Genomic DNA, 18,471 nt, shown 5'->3' with positions numbered 1-18,471 from the left:
TTACAAATTCACCAAAATACTGAGAAAAATGAGTCAAGATTATTAATGTTTAATTAATTACCAGGGGAGTATAATGATGCTACAAAAGTTTCATTTTTCATTTATTTTGTTTTTAAATAAAATGGGCTCCAATGGGCTCCATATGGGCTTTAAATCGAAAGGTAATGGATTGGGTTAATAATAATATAGTAAATTTCAAATAAAAAAAGAGAGAAATGAAATTAATTGTACCGTTAAATGGGGTACGATTTCATGACCGGTTTGGTTCAAGAGACTCGATCAAAATCACCGGTTCGATTCTTAAACCCTGTTTGAGGGTTTTACTTACAATCGATTGTCATCCTTTATTCGCACCCTTTCGACGTATGGGCAAAGATTTTCCGGGAGAATGGTTCTTGTTGTACCATCTTCTTCTTTGTGAATTTGAAAATTTTCATTCACGCACACATTCAATTCGATGATTGTCTTCGATTTTGGGAAATTCTTGAGGAAGACTTCAGTTCTACTACGGAACTCCAGAAGGGCAACGACTTGTACTCTCCCGTTGGAGCCGCCCCCGACCACCTCCGCTGCGGTTTTGTCGGAGGCTGAAGTCTCCACCGCTCCATACAATCAATTCTCCCACTGTATGTCCTTGGTGAAAGGGCTCGTCCAACGTGGTCTCGTGAACGATGCTCGGAAAGTTACTGGCCGTCTTATGAGTTTATGCTTTTCTGCCTCGGAGGCAGCTTCAGCTGTCGATTTTGCAATCGAGAGTGGGATAGGACTTGATTCAGGTTCCTTCGGCGCGTTGATAAGGAAGCTTACGCAGTTGGGTCGGCCTGAATTGGCTGAAGCGGTCTACCGTGGAACTGTAATCGGTAATGATATCGTTCCTGATGTCTGGATTTTGGATCCAATGGTTATTTGTCTGATTAAATTAGGGAAATTTGATGAAGCTAGGGACCATTTCGATAGGATTCTGGACTCTGGTTGTGTTCCGAGCCAACATGCTTGTAGCTTGATACTTGAAGGGCTTTTAGAGCAAGATCGGTTTTTGGAGGCTTTTGACCGCATTGTTCGGTTGTACGAAAAGGGTGTTAGGTTAAGCCTTTGGTGTTGTAAGAAACTGTTTAAGGGGTTGTGTTATCAAGGTCACTTGGACGAGGCGAGTGAGATGTTAAATCCGCTATGTGAAATAGCAGGAGCACGTCTGCCGCTTAATATGTACAAGTCCTACTTTTACGGCCTTTGCAGAATAGGATGTGCTATAGAGGCTGAGGCGCTGTTTGATCAAATGGAATATGATGGCTACTATGTTGACAAGGTGATGTACACTTGTCTGATAAAAGGATATTGCAAAGATAAGAATATGACAATGGCGATGCGGGTGTACTTTCGGATGCTGAAGAAAGGTTGTGAACCTGATCAGTATGTCTTCAACACGTTGAATCACGGGTTTGCAAAAGTGGGTCTCTTTGATAAGGCACAGGTAATTTGTAATCAGATGATGGAAAAGGGCATGCACCCGACCGTGTTCACGTACCATTCAATGATCAGGAGCTATTGCGAGGAAGGGAATGTAGACTATGCTCTTATGGTTCTTGAAGACATGGTAAAAAAGGATGTAGCTCCCAATGTGCATTGTTACACGAGTATTATCGCCGCTCTTTTGCATAAGAATCGAGTGGATGAAGTCGATGAGTTGTATACAAGCTTATTGGAAAATGGGGTACCTGACCATATTCTGTTTGTTATCCTCTTAAAGATGATCCCAAAAGGGCGTGAGCTAGAGTTTGCTCTCATGAATTTACAGGCTATTGTCAAAAATGGGTGCGGGATTGACCCCTCACCAATTCTTAATGATCTTGAAGATATTGAATCAAAGGTTGACTCTTTACTTTTGATTATTGCTGAACGAGATGCAGATTTAGCTGTTTCAGGATTTGCAATCGTCACAACTGCTTTATGTGCACAAAGAAATCCTGATTCTGCTTTAGACTATGTGAATAAGATGGTGAGTCTGGGATTTAGACCCTTGCTTTTCTCATTCAATTCTTTGATCAGGTCTCTGTGTCAAGATGGGCGGTTCGAGGATTCTGAGTCATTGATTAATAGTATGCGAGAAGGGGGCATTGTTCCTGACCATGTTACTTATCTTGTAATGGTGAATGAGTATTGCAGGAGAGGTGATATTGACTCTGCCTTTGATCTAGTGGTTGAAATGGAGGATTCAGGGTTAAGCCCTACAGTAGAAATTTATACTCCGATAATTGGTTCGTTAGGTAGAGATGGAAGAGTTGTTGAAGCCGAAAACACATTTCTGAGGATGCTTAAGTCGGGCATTAAACCCGATGAGATTGCTTATCAGACTATGATCCATGCTTATGCCAGAAATAAAAACATTAAAGGAGCACATGGATTGTCTGAAGAAATGGTGAATCGTTCGGCTATCCATAACCCTTATGCCTACACAAAATTGATCAGTGATTTCATGGAGAAAGGCATGACTGACATTGGGTGTTTGTATCTTGATAAGATGTTGAGAGATGGGTTTTATCCGGACAGAGTGCTATATACTTCACTTATCGGTCATTTCTTCAAGAAGGGAGATATCAAATTCTCCTTTCGATTAGTTGACTTAATGGTGAAAAACCAAATTGAATGGGATCTTGTTACATACATCACCTTGCTCTCTGGTATTTGTAGGGCTATGGCATATGGGAGAAGAAAATCAGATGCCACAAGTCCAGAATCTGAGGAGTGCAAAGAAAGACTTCTTCGACAACTCCACACGAGTCCCGTATCACATGGAAGCATATTACTGCCCCGTTCTATGAAGTGCTTTGCCTTGAAGTTGATAGAAGAGGTGAAAGATTCTGGATTTACACCGAGTTTATACCTCTACAATTCAATTATTTATGGATTTTGCGCGGTTGGAAAGATGGACGAAGCCTATAATCATCTAGAATCAATGAAAAGTAAAGGGATAGATCCAAATCAGGTCACGTTCACTGTTCTGATGAAAGGTCACATTAAGTCTCAAGAGATCGATTATGCTATTGCGTTGTTTAACCGAACGAGTGGCATCATTTGCAAGCCAGACAAAGTTATGTATAAAACTCTGCTTAGGGGTCTCTGTGATGCTATCAGACCTGATGATGCCCTAACCTTAGTGTACACGATGCAGAAGAGGGGGTTTTATCCAGACAAGGTCTCCTATGAAATGTTACTCCGTTGTCTTTGTGCCTCTGGGCTGTCCAGCGCGGCCCTTGAAATGCAAAAGGACATGCTTGTTCTCAATATGCAGCCGAGTTCATTCAGCCAAAACTGGTTGTTTTGCATCTTGTGCGAGGAGAAGAAGTTTGATGAGGTCCGTGATTTGTACTGTGCGATGGATCGATGTGGAAGAGCTCCTTTGAAGTGGACGAAATGGGCATTGGCAAAGGCAAATAATTCGGTCCAGCTTTGCAGATGAGATGTAACTCCTACTGTTCCGGTAATAGATATATAGCAGAATGGTATGCCTCTCTTTTGTTTATTTGTCCTTTTTGCCAATCTCTTCATTGATTTATAGTCTCATCAAACTCCACTGGGATGAATGGACTGCTTATCTGATGATCCAAGGTTAATTTCTTGCAGAGAACTGGAAAGTTTATGCTCCGCTTCTAGCAGTCAGGTCCATCTCATGTTTCCTCATCGATGCAAACCCGTTTCTTTTGAGGCTCCAAGCGAGTACCAAAGTCCAGCTTTTGCCTTCCTGTCCCGACTGAACCAAGGGGAAGTAATTTCCAGACATATGCCTGTACATAAATGTACATGTGTTGTATATTGTATTCCGTGCTTGAAAAGGAATGTTCAGGTAATCAATCACTCAACTCGAGAGAACTTTCCGTGTTTTCATGTTTTTGGCTTTGACTACAGGTTGTGTTGCTTAACTCGGTTGGATTAGCTTTTGCTTTCCTGGAATCTTGAATCCAACTCACACAAGTTGCTCTTATATGTCTGCAGTTGCAGAGAGACTGAGAAGTTGGTGGAGCATGTTCATGCTCAACACTTTTGTAGTGTTCATAAATGACAACTGGGAAAGGAAGTAAGGCCAATGTCTGCCAGTGAGATCGTCACAAGTTTTTACTCGTTGAGACAGGCTTTGACAGTCAGAGCGGGACTGGACCCGAAGCTGAAGCTGGAACATGCCGAAAGTATATTTCATCTCTCTTTGTTTCCTGTTTTGCTTCATATCCATCTGTTCTTTATTCCTCAGTTTTTTCTTGGCTGGACAGATCTTAGGACACTGGGACCAAACTCAGTATTCTTACCAGCTTTGACTCCATCAAGACATAAAGTTCCAGATTTTTCAGTTGAACAGCATAATATGTCCAATGCCCATCCATCCGGCATCTTGTGATATTGATGGGCTTTAAGATTCAGAAGAGTAAAGTGAAGTACTTCACATTTTTTTTTTGAAATGGACAAAACCCATTTTTTGTGACCTCATAATAGATTCACTGCATGGTTTATGTAAAGTAAGTGTGAAATTGATTTGTATAAAAGATTAATCATGTGTCTTATACAGCTCGGGAAAACAATAAAAATCAATCAATCAGTAATAAATAAATAAGGATAAACGCACACACAAACACTGCTCAGAGCCCTGACTTGAAGGGAACTCCGGTGGCGGCCAGCCACGAGCCACCGGCTATGAGGCTTCCGACGGTGAACCTCGAGGCTACAACGGGGCTGGTTATGTCGTGAAACCCTTTCCACCGGACTCTCCACCTCGTGGAAGAACCCGGGCCGAAATTCTTGTACTCTCCGTAGAAAACTGTATCGAGGGCAAAATTTGATCCCCTTAACCAAGGAGACCAGCCCAAGGGACTGATGCAATTGTCGATGTAACTCTTCAAGATGGTGACACGGGAATAAGCCTGCCATGGACGTCCGAAGTAGGTCTTGTAGGCTCGAACCACCGGCCTGAGGTCTGAAGCCGCCATTATCCTCGAGCTGTGGATGGTAATGCCAGTGTTCTGAAAAGGGTCGCCTCTGGCTTGGGCCGTGATCACGTTGGCTTGGCCTCTGAGTGGACGTCGGACCAATATCATGCAGTTCTGGAAGACGACTGCCGCGTTCCCGAAGATGAAGTCTATGGTGCCTGAGATGTAACATTCCCTGAAGAACTGGCGTTGGGAGTGGATGTAGAGTGTGTCTTGGTATCCGTGGATGCCTACTCGGTAGAAGACCGCCAGGTCGGATGATGATCGGACCGCCACGGCTTGGCCCCGCAGTGGTCCGGCCGTGTTGATGAACGTCATGTCCTTGGCTATCACTCGGAGGCCTCCAAAGCCTTCGAATCAAAAAGAAGGTATGAAAAAAAAGGAAATGAAAACCCATCATACAATATCTTTAGGAAATGAATAAGAGAATCTTAATTAGACATAGAGAACACGTATAAATATATAAACAAGATATCTTAAAAATAATAAAAGAGATTATAGAGTATGAATATATACTGATAGATATATACAATATATTTTATAATATATACAAAATACTCACCGCCGGTAGCAGAATTATAGGTAGTGTAGCCATTTCTGACACTACGACCACTGGTGACAATGGTGGTTCGAGCTCCGTCGCCGACAAGCATGACGTTGTCGTTGTCGTTACCGACTTCGATGTTCTCTCTGTAAACTCCTTTCTTTATATAAATCACGAATCTCTTGGCCATGCTCCGTCTACGAGCCGCCACGTTAATCGCTGCCTGTATCGACCGGAAATGGCCCGAGCCGTCACGAGCCACCACGAGGTTGGCCATGGCTCTTGCCATTGATGTCGATAGGAGCAGTCGTCTCTCGTGTCTTGATATCCAGCTTGGGAAGTGCTCTCTGTAATTAGCTAATAGAAGAAATGGAATTGACGAATCATATGAATATCAAAATGATTATATAAAACTGGTAAATTATATGAAATTAATTTAAGTTACAAGGACGAAAACTAAGGAAATGGTCCGAATTGCTATTTTATCATTATCTATACTTAGTAAAATTTCAGTTTGATATTTGATCTAATCTAATAATAAAACACAGATGTAAAGGTTAAAAAAAACACAGAAAACGTTGTCGTATGTAGTCTATATGTATCCTAACTATACAATACAACTTATTTTATATATCCAATCTGTATTGAATTTTATCTAAATTGTTTTTTTTTTCACAAAGCTTTAGAAGTTTCTTTAAATGTTAAATTTACTTAATTATACGTACGTTAAACGTCAGAAAAACATATAGCATCATAATGCGTCGTAAGTCGTCACCGCGAGTTCTAGGTTGAATCGATTTAATTAATTCAAATATATTTTCTTCAAGAAGAATTAACGTTATGTTATTTATTTATAACCGTAAAAATGATAATTCAATAGATTAATGTTGGCAGAAGTAAAAAAAATTCCCCAGTGATTACGAATACGTACCAGTCGTACGATTACTATGTTGCTTCATGAGGGCCCCATTGACCGCCAAACAATTACTGATCAAATCCGACAGGTTCTTGTTAGAAATCGCCGGCAGGACAAAGTCCGACACGTTCAGATCCTCCGAACCCAACCGACACGTGTCGATATTCGTCTGGGCCGTGCTGAGCCACGTCTGCGCGTCGAAGTCCGTACATCTGACGTCAGCTGGCGCGGTTGAGTCCAGCCCTCGAAGCGTACGGTTGAGCTGAACCACGGTGTCGTCATAGAGCTTGACGCAGTCGGACCAGGCGGCTCGGCTGCGCTTGTTGGTGCAGCTGGGCCCAAACCTCACGGTTTGAGACTGTGTGGTCTCAGCGTGGTCCAGTGCCAGCTCCACCAGTCTTCGCCGGAACTCCGACCGGAATCTCGGTGGTGGCTTGTGAGGTCGTGGGCTCTTCTTGAAGTAGTATTTGCATGGCTCCGGGTGCGGGGTCTTGTCGCACCACCACGCCAGTGACGTGAGAAGGTGGGCAGGCCGTGGCGTTAGGCGGTGGACCGGAGTTGACATTTTGCGGTGGATCCGCGGTTGCGATGGGCGGCGGTGCAGTAGTGAAATTTGGAGGTAGAGCCGGATTGGCGGCTGGAGGCGGTATGGGGTTGACATTTACCGGTGGCACGGCGGAGGGAGAATTTTCCGGTGGTGAGACGGAGGCGGCGGCGGCGGAGAAAGATAGGAGAATCTGGAACATCAAAATTATTCCCGTGGCCATTTCGTGGTTCCTGGGATTGTTTGTGTATGGGGAATTTGGCATGTCATTGAATCATTAAATGGGACTTTGTTTGATTTGTTAATTAATATAAGTTTCATGGTATAACCATTTTTTCTGAATTTTTGAGCGTATGCATTGGCAAGAACATGATGTGTGTTGTCTTTGCTTAGAATGGTATGCCATCATATCATATCATATCATATATTATATATTCGGCATCCTCTGCCAATGTCAAGCATCTGTATAGAGAGGTTCGTTAAATTTTTTTAAAAGTAATATCATCATGGTATTATTTATGTATTTAAATATATAAATTTATGTTTTTGTTATATATATATATTAAAAAATAGTTCATGTAAAAATAAATGGAGGAAAAGTGCCTTATAAGGAAGAAGGTGGCATGGTATTCCTATGCCAAAGTAACGTCCATGTGCTTCTTTCAGTTTTTCTACTCCATTAGTTTAAAGCATACGCCAACTCTATTAAATCATCTTTTTTAGTATACATTTACTTTTAAATATTTTTTAGTTATATATATATTAAAAAATAGTTCATGTAAAAATAAATGGAGGAAAAGTGCCTTATAAGGAAGAAGGTGGCATGGTATTCCTATGCCAAAGTAACGTCCATGTGCTTCTTTCAGTTTTTCTACTCCATTAGTTTAAAGCATACGCCAACTCTATTAAATCATCTTTTTTAGTATACATTTACTTTTAAATATTTTTTAGTCCAACTTCATTACAAGATTTTATTTAGGATTACCATTTTTCCTTTTAAGACATTATATGTGTATATACATGTTAGATCGTATCGTAGGTGTATAAATTGGATTGCAGTTATCGATAAAAATGAAATTCTGCACTGCTTATGACACTAAAATATTGTGTAACAATTCGTAAAACAATATTAGTCTTTATATATATATAAACTAAGATTTGACCCATAATATATATACACACACACACACAATATTGCTATTGATTCATATGGTTTTTATTTCTGCTCTTTGTTGAGTTGATTTCAATTTTACTGCTCCTTTAATATAACACTTGAAAGGCATATCAATCTCATCAATATAACATTGTAAATTACGCTTTTAACTGCTATATGCTTACCATTTTTGAGTGACAAAATTATAAAATCAAGTTTTTCCGTAATATATATAATCCTGGACATTTTAATCGTAAAGAGAGATGAAATTGAATTAGGTTCGCATTTTTTTTGAGTACATGGGCTTGGATAATGATAATCTAAAACATAGCCCAAATGTTTGGACCATCATGAAATTTGGCCCAAGAGTTTCCCTTTCAACAATTTGGCCCAACGTTTAAGACGAGAATATCACACAACAAAAAAAACCAAGAATCCGGCAAAAAAAATGTTACATATGACTTTAAGCAACCGCTATAATCACCAGAATCATGCAAGTATCGCCGTGACAATCACCAGGCTCCATACATACATACATATATATAGATACACATAGATATATAGACATCCATCACATAAATCGTGAATTATACTATGTGATCATAAAAAAAAAACGTGAATATTCTCTATATATATATATATCCTCTTGGAGCTCTTGAAGAGGAGGAGTGAGAGTGCCTATTATGCATTTCACAACTGTTGCTAAAAGGCAGATGGTCTGCCGTTTGACAAAAGTGCGAGAAAGGGACATACATTTAGTGCGTCTTCAGTATTTTTCTTCACGTGGCTTGTCCTTTGTAGAAGTCCCGACTTTATTTGTATATGGTCACGCTGCTAATAAATCTCGACGTAACGAGCCATGATTCGCATGCCATATCATATTCGATTTAAATGTCACCAATACCATCGCGGTACCCCTAAAATCATGAATTCGGGTTGTCATATAGTAAGAAGAATTCACAATCTCACATGCCCATTTGGAGACCAATTTTTTTATAAAAAAAACATATACCAAAAATAAATACTACGTGGTACTACATATGTTTCGGACGCTCGTACATACACTTCGTACACACATATACGTACACATATACACAAACATATAAAACCATAATCACTGTGTAATAATCTTAATTAACCATGGAGAGAAGCAAAATGATTGATCAAAGCCAAAGCATTACTGGTCAAGCGAGCAATCGCCAGAATCCTCTCTCTCACGAGAACCTTCACCTTCCCATCCATGGCACTACCTTCGAACCCATCCGTGCAAGTGTTCTCGTCCGTGAGAGCCGCACTGACCCAAGTCTCGATGTCGCTCATGTATACCTCATAGTTCGAGCCCCTGAGCCGATCCATCTCCCCCACCGAACTCCTCAGCTCGTCCACCGTGTTGCTGAGCTCCTCCACGCAGTCTCTGACCGCCGAGGCCTCCAGCGGCTTGATCCCATGGCTCCTCGAGAGACGAGTCATCATTGCTGACGTGGACTTGGCCGAGGAGAGGCTCACGTTCAGAGCGGCGTGAGCCATGAGCTTGGGGCTCGTTTGGATGAAGGTTGCATGGCTCGAGAGCGACGTAAAACATAGCCTTGGGTATGTCGTGACGCTGCACGATGATCTTATGAACTCTGTGTTGGTCTGGGGATATGTCGTCCTTACAAAGCTCAAGGTGGTTAGGGTTAAGAGAAGCGAGGCGAGGAAGTGATGATGAGATACGTAAGAGTGAGCCATTGTGGATATTTTGTGAATGTGGCGAATGAATTTAAATTCTTGTGTCTAATTGTGGCAAATGTGTGGAGAGGGGCTAGGGTTTTTATACGGAAAGGGTTATGAATTTTAAATTATGCAAGTGGTGTTGCATGTGGGAAACTTGTTATTGAGATATTTAGGAAAGGAGCATTGAATCTACAATCATATATTAGTGATACACTGATACGACAAATATTCAAGATTGTCTGAGGGGGCCATATTGATTAATATCTTTGTTTAAATCGAAACATAATCATTGGAGGTGAAATTAGTGATTTGAAATAGAATATTATCTTATTTTGTCCCTTAATTATATGCATGTTATACTAATTGTTTACGTTTAAAGTTATTCTATTTACAAACATGCAATATTTAATCTCAATATAAACGATAAAAAAATAAATTGAACAAAATAGGAAAAATCTAATCTAATAAAATCATAGCTATTTCAATTTTATTTTGATTTACTATTTTATACTCTGAATTCGTTTATAATTGAAGTTGAACTAAGTGCACTTTGACAATAAAATTGACTATATCTAGATTTATTTGATTTAAAACAACTTTTTAGCTTAAACCCAAATTCAGAATAAATCAATTGCAATTTAATTTATGAATTTTACCGAAAATATGTTAAGAATAATATATAACTAAAATATCATGGTGGATATATTTAAGTTTTAAATTTTGTTTGTATATCATTGGTTTGAAAATGATATTACTTCGAAAAAATCATAGACAAACAAAAAAAATATGAAATTAAGAAATACATTTTTTTAAATATATTCTTATAAAATAAATTTATTGGACATTATTCTAAAATTCATGATAAATAAAAATCCATGCATTGCTTGGCTTGGGCTTCACACCTAATCTAATCAAAAGTTGATTAGTGGTGTTGGTACCTAACAAACAAATTAATTGGACCCTGCGGATGATATACGTTGGAATAATCAAACATTAAATTCATCGTGAATCTGATATGGCTGCTTATAATTTATGGACATAACCAGATATTTGCTTTCACTAACGAACCGTTTGTAATTCAGAAACATGGATTTTTTTGATACGGAACAATCTTCATTATCATCATCATCATCATCATCATCATCATTATTATTATTATCATCATCATCATCATCATCATCATCATTATTATTATTATTATTATTATTATTATTATTATTATTATTATTATTATTATTATTATTATCATCATCTATTTGTTCGTAAAATATATCGGATGACGAGAAATATCTTCGACCCTTTCTTCCAACTTTCTATCATCATCATCATCATCATCGATTCATTACCATCATCATCATCATCATCATGATTTGTTTCAATTATAAAATATCTCGATGACGATAAATATCTTCGACACTTTCTTCCAACGTGTCTGTCTAAGTAGAATGGCATAATAATATACATTTCAGAACTATATCTATATACACACACACACAATAAAATGTGATTTTGAAAGAAATTATGGGAAAATAAAAAGAATGGCCATTTTTCCAGATTTTAAGCCGGCCAGTTTTTATTTGTGGTAAATCGGGGCTTCGGCCGCCAATTAACAAAAACAAGAAAGCAGTCGCATGGTTAACAAATTAAAAGATGTTTCGTCTTTGACATTAGAACGAGGCATAACAAATTTCATATTGAACCAATCCGTTGGATGCATGGAATTATGGAAATATATTAATTATTGTTATGGACAGCAATAAATAAAATAAAATAAAAATGGTCATTATCAAACTTGATATAGGTCCATATCCTCTAATAATTGAGGCAACTGCATGTGCTACGGTCATTATCAAACTTTTTCAAAAATTGCAAAATGATGAATTCGGGATAACCACCAAGAAATATTATAACATTAAGCTTCAATGTGAGTGGCGATATTTCTAAGCTATCTTTTGAATAAAATTCCCTATATAAGCTAAAATGGCCGTTATTGTGGGCAATGCCTTTAGACTCGAGGGGCCTCAAGAGGGCCCTTTCTCGTACCGACTACAAATATCTTGGTTCTCACAATTTCTTTATATACACATGTTATTTATCTTTTATAAATTCAATGAAATAATTATAAAGAAAAAAGAAAATGTTTTATACCTTTTTAGGTTGGAAAAGCTTTTGTAATTTTATTCATGTTGATGTGAAAGCTAGATTGGAATCCAATGCCCCTCCATTCAAATCTTACCATCAGACAAATAAAAAAAAAAAAAAAATTAAGTATTGGTTTTTATTTTGGGTTTTTGGTTTTTGGTTTTTGGGTTTTGGTTTTTAGTTTTTAGTTTTTGGCTTTTGTATTTCATAAGTTTGTAAATCTAAAAAATTGTGGCTTTTGGTTTTTAGTTGATTTTTTTTTATAAAGTAGATTTCCGAGTTTTTCGGAAAATCAAAATTTTAAAAACTTGATCATTAGTTTTTTTCATTTTTTAAAATCCAAAACTTCTCAAAATCACTCTCCATTCAACACCTAAAAAATCGATAAATGATGGGCGGTATAACCTTTCATACAATTCGTTGTATCTTCTAAAGCCTTTTTTATTATTATTATAAAGTTTTATGCCTTCATATATTACTTTGATGAACAAACTCTTGAAAAGGTTAAAATTTCATAAAATAATCTACTACAGATACGTCATACGCAATCTAACTAATTAATATCGATTGGATCAAATCTTTTTTATATAACGACGAGTCAAAATCTATATAGAGAAAAAACGAGACCCATCATGTTTATGTAAGGATACGTCATACGTGTATATGTTCATGTACATGCACATGCTGTTTGTGTACATGCAGCATATAGTCGAAGCGATTAAACAATTCATTGAAACACCGTGACCAAACAGTTAAGAATGTGCATGTTCGCCGGCGTAATTAATGGGCCTAAATTGCTCCAAAAGTCGTCTAATCCCACATGCTTGTAACGGATGATACGTGGATTAATATACAATCATACCCCACATTCATATATATGTATATCTAGAGAGATTTCTTTCCACTTGATATTTCATTCCATTTTTGACCGTTTGAACGAAAAAGTCGCGATTTCGCCTTGAAGAATTCGTTTTCAACAATCACTGATTAATCTTAGTTTAAATTTGTCCTATAATCGAACATTATACAATTTTAGACGAACTAAAACGAATCATTCAACTGTTTGCAATTTGCAAAAACAAAATCTTAAATTATTTAAAAGAATTATCTGGAAACATACGTTAAAAAAAAAAAGAATCAAGACAAAAATCTTTATAGACGTCATCATAACCGTGATCCTAATTTTCTACAACTTTGGTTCTTAATTGAAGACAAACAGAGTTAATGGCATTAAAATGCGTGCCCAATTACTTTCCTCCACTTGATCGTATGTCCGCTTTCAGGGAATCGACGTTAGAGGCCACGCGCTCTGAGATCTTTTTAGTGACACCAATTCAGATTCACACTCGTATAATCCGCCTTTATATAACAAAAACATTGAAATTTATACATTACTAGAGATTTGATTGTAAAATTTTGGACATGCGGCATCCTAAAAGCTTTAAATTTCGCAAAACCCCACACTATTAAGGTTACCTAAACTTCAACAGTTTATATACGCACCCGATCAGACATGAAAACCACGATAAAAGGGGTATATAGATTTCACAACAAAACCGTAGCAAAACACACACATATATATCTGGATACAAAACCTAACATATAATCACAGTCTTAGTGTTTTTTGGAAGCAAAGTGATTAATCAAAGCCAAAGCATTGCTAGTTTCTCGGCCCATGTTGACGATCTGTGCGCGGACCGAGCTCTTGATCCGGCCGTCCATGACCCGACCGGCGAACCCATCGGAGCAAGTGGTCTCATCGGTCAAAGCAGCACTCGTCCATGTCTGAACGTTGCTCATATGGTACCAGAAACTATTCCCACCTCTTGCTCTGTTACAGAGCTTGAACTCTTGGACCGACTTTGTCAAACGGTCAACGGTGTCGCCGATCTCCTCCACACAGTCCTTGATCGCTTGGTACTGACGTGGCTTAATGCCCTTGAACCGGGTCAACCGGGAGACGAAGGTCTTGGTAGAGAGGGCCCGGTTAAGGCTGAGGGTTAAGGCGGTCTCGGCCAGGCGTTGGGGGCTTGTTTGGATGGCGTTTGCGTAGACGGAGAGCGAGCGGACGCATTGGGCAGGGTAAGTCGTGGCTTTGCAAGAGGCTTGTATGAAATTCACCGCCGTTTTTGACGTTCCAACTCCTGCGTTTGCGGTTGCGGTGGAGAAGGCGACGAATGAGATGAAGAGAAGTAGAAGGGAAGCGTGATTTTGCTTTGGCATGTTTAGTTTTGAGAGGTGATACAAAGAAGAAGAGGAAAAAGAAGAGTGATGGGTATGAAAGATAGTGGAGAAAAGAGATGGGATTCGTTATTTATAGTGGAGTTTTTTTTTATTAAAAGGATTAATATGAGTTGGAAAATACCGAAATTATTTCATATCTAAAAAATGAAGACTTTTATATTGGGCTGAATTTGAAATTTGAATTTGAATGTTTTACGTAGAAATATTAATTATAACTGTCATTTAAAGTTAGGTATATGTTATAAACACATGGGAACGCAAAAATATTCTTCAAAAGGAGAGTCCAAGTGAGATTAATGATCATAATATATATCAGTTTTCAATTCAATGGATGAAAATACACGAGACCGATGTCTTCGTATATATCCGCGGTCACATATACTGATATACACGCATGCACGTAGAGACGAATATACAAAATTAGATACAATATTATAGGAGAAAAATGAACGTATTTATTTGTCTTGTTTTGCACGTCATTGTTATTGAAATTCGCTAAATTAATAAGAGGACGGAATGGAATTACGCCAATCAAGCCATAGGATAAGGAAATGGATAGCGGGGAATGCACTATAACGTGCCAAATCTAACACTAGATACATACAAAACCATCCCGTCCATATTCAAATAGATTTAAGCTAAATACCAATTTACTTATTTCAATTAAAATATATATGTAATTTAAAAACTATAAATTTCAACATTTACATGTATAGTTCTGTGAATTAATGGCATTTGGCTACCGACATGACCCGCACTGTTTTCACTACTGCGGTCCAAAAGAGAGTAGCTGGACGGTGGGGTTTTAATTTATTATTGTTACGTTTTTATTTTGTGTTCTTGAAAAGTTGAAGCGTAAAAAATACTGATTATTTGTAACCTTTTTTTTTCCGGGTGGGTCCATAATTGTCGATCAAAACAAATAATAAAGGGTTTTCTTTTTCCCCCTACGGTTTCCTTTACATTTTATTTAATAATATAAGTGAACAAAGAAAGTCGTGAATGGTTTCACATTTGTCAAAAAGATGAATCGAATTATTTTTCGAAGAATATGATAAACATGAATTAAAACACTAATATTTAGGTTAATTGATTGCATATCTACTAAAAACATAAAACAATAAGTCAAAAATTGTCAAATTTTCAAATAAATACATAATTTTGTTCCCACGTAAATATAAATTCATAATATATTCAAAGTATACATAAATAAACGAACTTTTGAGACATTATCAAATTTTCACCGGAATTATTTTAGATAAAACGTTAATAATGCTAAAAAATATATTATATTTTTATCGAAACTTCAAAATATAAATATTGAATTATAATACAAAATATCGATATCGCAGCACTCATAAATTTTCAATATTCTAATAGGAATTTGATAATATCTTGAAATTTATATATCTATATAAAAGTTTGAAATATTTGATATATATATATATATATATATATAGAGAGAGAGAATTTATGTAGCTATCTCGTAGTTGAGGATATTTTTTTTTTTTATGAAAACGATTAAAGAAGACATTAAATAGTGTGTCCCGAGTTTGTCGAACAACATGCTTTTGCAGGCCCGCATTCCCGACAGGCGAGGATCGATTACACATTTTTTTTTTATTTGAGAGATAAAACCCGTCATGTGACATAGGAACGTGGTCGAGATTCTCCGCCACAGATACATCCAGACCGTCACTGCACGTTGTTAGCGCACGATCATGCCGATACATAATATTATATTCGAATCAAACTCTTGTGTTACCGCAATTTCATTTGTTGTAGTGGAGTGGGTAGTTCATACAAAATATGATTTATCTCATGGTAATATAATACGATATATACATACATATATATATATATATATGTGTGTGTTTATTGATTGGAAGAAATTTGCTATATTTGGATAATTTTGGACCGTCAATTATCATATTTTGATACAAAGCATCAGACTTGGGAAAATATGTTTCGTGTATCGCCAATGGCTGCGGCCTCTTTTATTATGTACAAGACTGTGTAACAAACCCTATTTGTCTAAGGAGTAAATCTCGGTAGATCTATCACAGTATATTTGGTGTATATATCCCATTATATTCGCGTGAAATCTCTCCATATACGCGCTTTTAGTTAATGAAAATTTATGTTTACGTTGATGGTGGTGTGGATGAATGTGACCACTTCCACCACGATGTGAACGCATTTGTTACTTTTAGGCCGACATGACTAAGGAACTCGAAATGAACGCAATGGATGAAATAACATAACATATTTTGTTAGGACCTTAATTTGGACCTCCATTTATCATTCCATAACCTCATCATATAATATATTGATAACAATGCAACGACTACAGGAAACCATTGGAAACGAGCGATTCCTTGTATGGATACGGACCCTCAAGCTCATTTTCAATGGGTAATCCAAATCGAACTTTGTGAAAACATTTCCTTTTGGCGTCGAATGCACATAGTCTCACCGCTTTCATCCCAATCACACACTTTTGCATCGCACTCTACAACGCCGTATTCGAGCCCACGAGGCCCATTAGACGAGACGCATAATTTTAATTTATTATTTGGATTATGTAGATTATGTAATCCATTATATAGAGGTTAATTCATTCTGAGATTTTAGGGTTTCAATTTTTTTTAAAAAAACTACTTTACATAGACATTAATTTTTTGAAATTCATCTATTGTTTGCAATGTCAAGGTTTGATGCAGAATCCAAAGCTATTGTTATATGACCTTTTTATATAACTCGCGTGTGAATCTTGAGCTTTTAATTTTTTTTTATAGTTTATAAAAAATGGAACATAATTCAATAATGAAGTTTTCATCATGGGTTCTGTTTATGGAGAGAGATAATCCTTTTTACAAAGGTATGATATGAAAGTATTGTGTGTTTTGCTCATGCAATGCAGCTAAATGAATTGATTGTCTATTGATTAAATCAATATCCTGTCATCGTTATTCTCCGCCATATATCTATCTACATTTATGACTTTACATTGCGTGGTTAAAAAAACCTACAGCTATCTTATTAATTTATAAAACAAACTTATATTTAAACCTTTTATAAAATCTATCAACGACTAAATTTAACAAAAAATAATCAACAATATAATTTATTCAAAAACAATTTTCACTTTAAATTTATTATAAAAACCATCAACTATTAATTTTAATAAAAACATTCATCTACTATCTAAATTACTCCAAAAGTATTTTACTTTAAAATTGCTATAGAAATCTATATATTTTTTTTTTAAAATCAAATATCTAATATACGAACAACCTCTATTTTACATATTTCATCAATTTATACGATATTTTCATAAAAAAATACTATATTTTTATTTTAGTTTAGAAAATGTGTATTATCTCTTATATAATTAATTTATACTTAAATTATATACTATATAATACTTTAATTATTAAATCTGTTATGAAAATGAAATTGATAATTCAGAATATCTCAAATATTAATATATGACAACGTTTTAAAAATAATATTTACAATCAATTTAATTTTAAATATAATAAAATTTAATTATATGTGTTATCATATATGTTTTTTAATTCAAAATTTTAATATTTTTTTTATAATAGATTGAATATAATTTTTTTTTGAGTAATTTACATACTTGATGGTTTCTTGTATTAAAATTAGTAGTCGATAATTTTTATTATAAATTTATAATGAAATATTATTTTAGAATAAAATAAATGGTTGATGGTTTATTTTGTTTAAAATTAATAATTGATGAGTTTTTATAATAAATTCAAAATATAAATATTTTTATGTAAAAATAAGATAGTTGATGATTTTTTTAATTTTTCTTAAAAAGTAATAACTAAATGGATGGCTACTTCTACAACTATACTTTACAATTTTCTCAAATTTGAAACTTTTGAATTATTATGCGAATCATCAACTATTCATAACACAAATAGCAACAAACTTGTTTTGTTCCATAATAAGATCAGTGTTAATGGGTTGATTGTAATAATACAATATTTTTAATTAATTGGTTAATGAATTAATTAATAATACTAAGAAATAAATTAATACATAAATAAAAAAATTTAAAAAAATGGTCAGATTTAACCGATTATGTATCCTATATTGTATCATCAGATCTTGACGAATAGATTTCAATATTTATAAAGATAGTTCTTTTGAGTTGGAAAACTCTCAAAACATGATTTATGAACCACATTAATTAAAGTGCTTCTTATA

General features: G+C 35.9%; 4 protein-coding genes across 4 annotated transcripts; 1 reads left to right on the top strand and 3 right to left on the bottom strand.

Moving 5' to 3' along the window:
• Positions 1-349: 349 nt before the first annotated feature.
• Positions 350-4,552, top strand: LOC104821407 (pentatricopeptide repeat-containing protein At5g62370). Its single transcript, XM_010552278.1, has 4 exons — positions 350-3,500; positions 3,622-3,841; positions 3,991-4,181; positions 4,263-4,552. The coding sequence occupies exon 1, from the start codon at positions 458-460 to the stop codon at positions 3,455-3,457; it is 3,000 nt and encodes a 999-aa protein (XP_010550580.1). The 5' UTR covers positions 350-457; the 3' UTR covers positions 3,458-3,500; positions 3,622-3,841; positions 3,991-4,181; positions 4,263-4,552.
• Positions 4,507-6,998, bottom strand: LOC104821570 (probable pectinesterase/pectinesterase inhibitor 33). Its single transcript, XM_010552491.1, has 3 exons — positions 6,449-6,998; positions 5,536-5,874; positions 4,507-5,323 (listed from the first exon to the last, which is right to left on the bottom strand). Exons 1-3 carry the CDS (start codon positions 6,996-6,998, stop codon positions 4,626-4,628), a joined length of 1,587 nt encoding a protein of 528 aa, XP_010550793.1. The 3' UTR covers positions 4,507-4,625.
• A 2,139-nt stretch (positions 6,999-9,137) lies between these two features.
• LOC104821406 (21 kDa protein) lies at positions 9,138-9,920 on the bottom strand. Its single transcript, XM_010552277.2, has one exon. It carries the CDS (start codon positions 9,856-9,858, stop codon positions 9,265-9,267), a length of 594 nt encoding a protein of 197 aa, XP_010550579.1. The 5' UTR covers positions 9,859-9,920; the 3' UTR covers positions 9,138-9,264.
• A 3,442-nt stretch (positions 9,921-13,362) lies between these two features.
• On the bottom strand, positions 13,363-14,276 carry LOC104821405 (21 kDa protein-like). Its single transcript, XM_010552276.2, has one exon. It carries the CDS (start codon positions 14,206-14,208, stop codon positions 13,600-13,602), a length of 609 nt encoding a protein of 202 aa, XP_010550578.1. The 5' UTR covers positions 14,209-14,276; the 3' UTR covers positions 13,363-13,599.
• Positions 14,277-18,471: the final 4,195 nt, after the last annotated feature.

This window comes from Tarenaya hassleriana, unplaced genomic scaffold (genome assembly GCF_000463585.1).
Source record: "Tarenaya hassleriana unplaced genomic scaffold, ASM46358v1 Cleome33, whole genome shotgun sequence".
NCBI lineage: Eukaryota > Viridiplantae > Streptophyta > Magnoliopsida > Brassicales > Cleomaceae > Tarenaya > Tarenaya hassleriana.
The sequence above is the reverse complement of the archived record's forward strand: the minus strand, read 5'-3'. Positions and strand labels throughout refer to the sequence as shown.

Excerpts from the sequence above, each read along its gene's own strand:
- LOC104821405 (XM_010552276.2), bottom strand. The coding sequence starts at position 14,208 with ATGCCAAAGCAAAATCACGCTTCCCTTCTACTTCTCTTCATCTCATTC.
- LOC104821407 (XM_010552278.1), top strand. The coding sequence starts at position 458 with ATGATTGTCTTCGATTTTGGGAAATTCTTGAGGAAGACTTCAGTTCTA.
- LOC104821406 (XM_010552277.2), bottom strand. The coding sequence starts at position 9,858 with ATGGCTCACTCTTACGTATCTCATCATCACTTCCTCGCCTCGCTTCTC.
- LOC104821570 (XM_010552491.1), bottom strand. The coding sequence starts at position 6,998 with ATGTCAACTCCGGTCCACCGCCTAACGCCACGGCCTGCCCACCTTCTC. Across the intron at positions 5,875-6,448 it reads ACATAGTAATCGTACGACTG|CTAATTACAGAGAGCACTTC; the intron begins GTACGTATTCGT and ends TTCTTCTATTAG. Across the intron at positions 5,324-5,535 it reads CTATAATTCTGCTACCGGCG|GCTTTGGAGGCCTCCGAGTG; the intron begins GTGAGTATTTTG and ends TTTGATTCGAAG.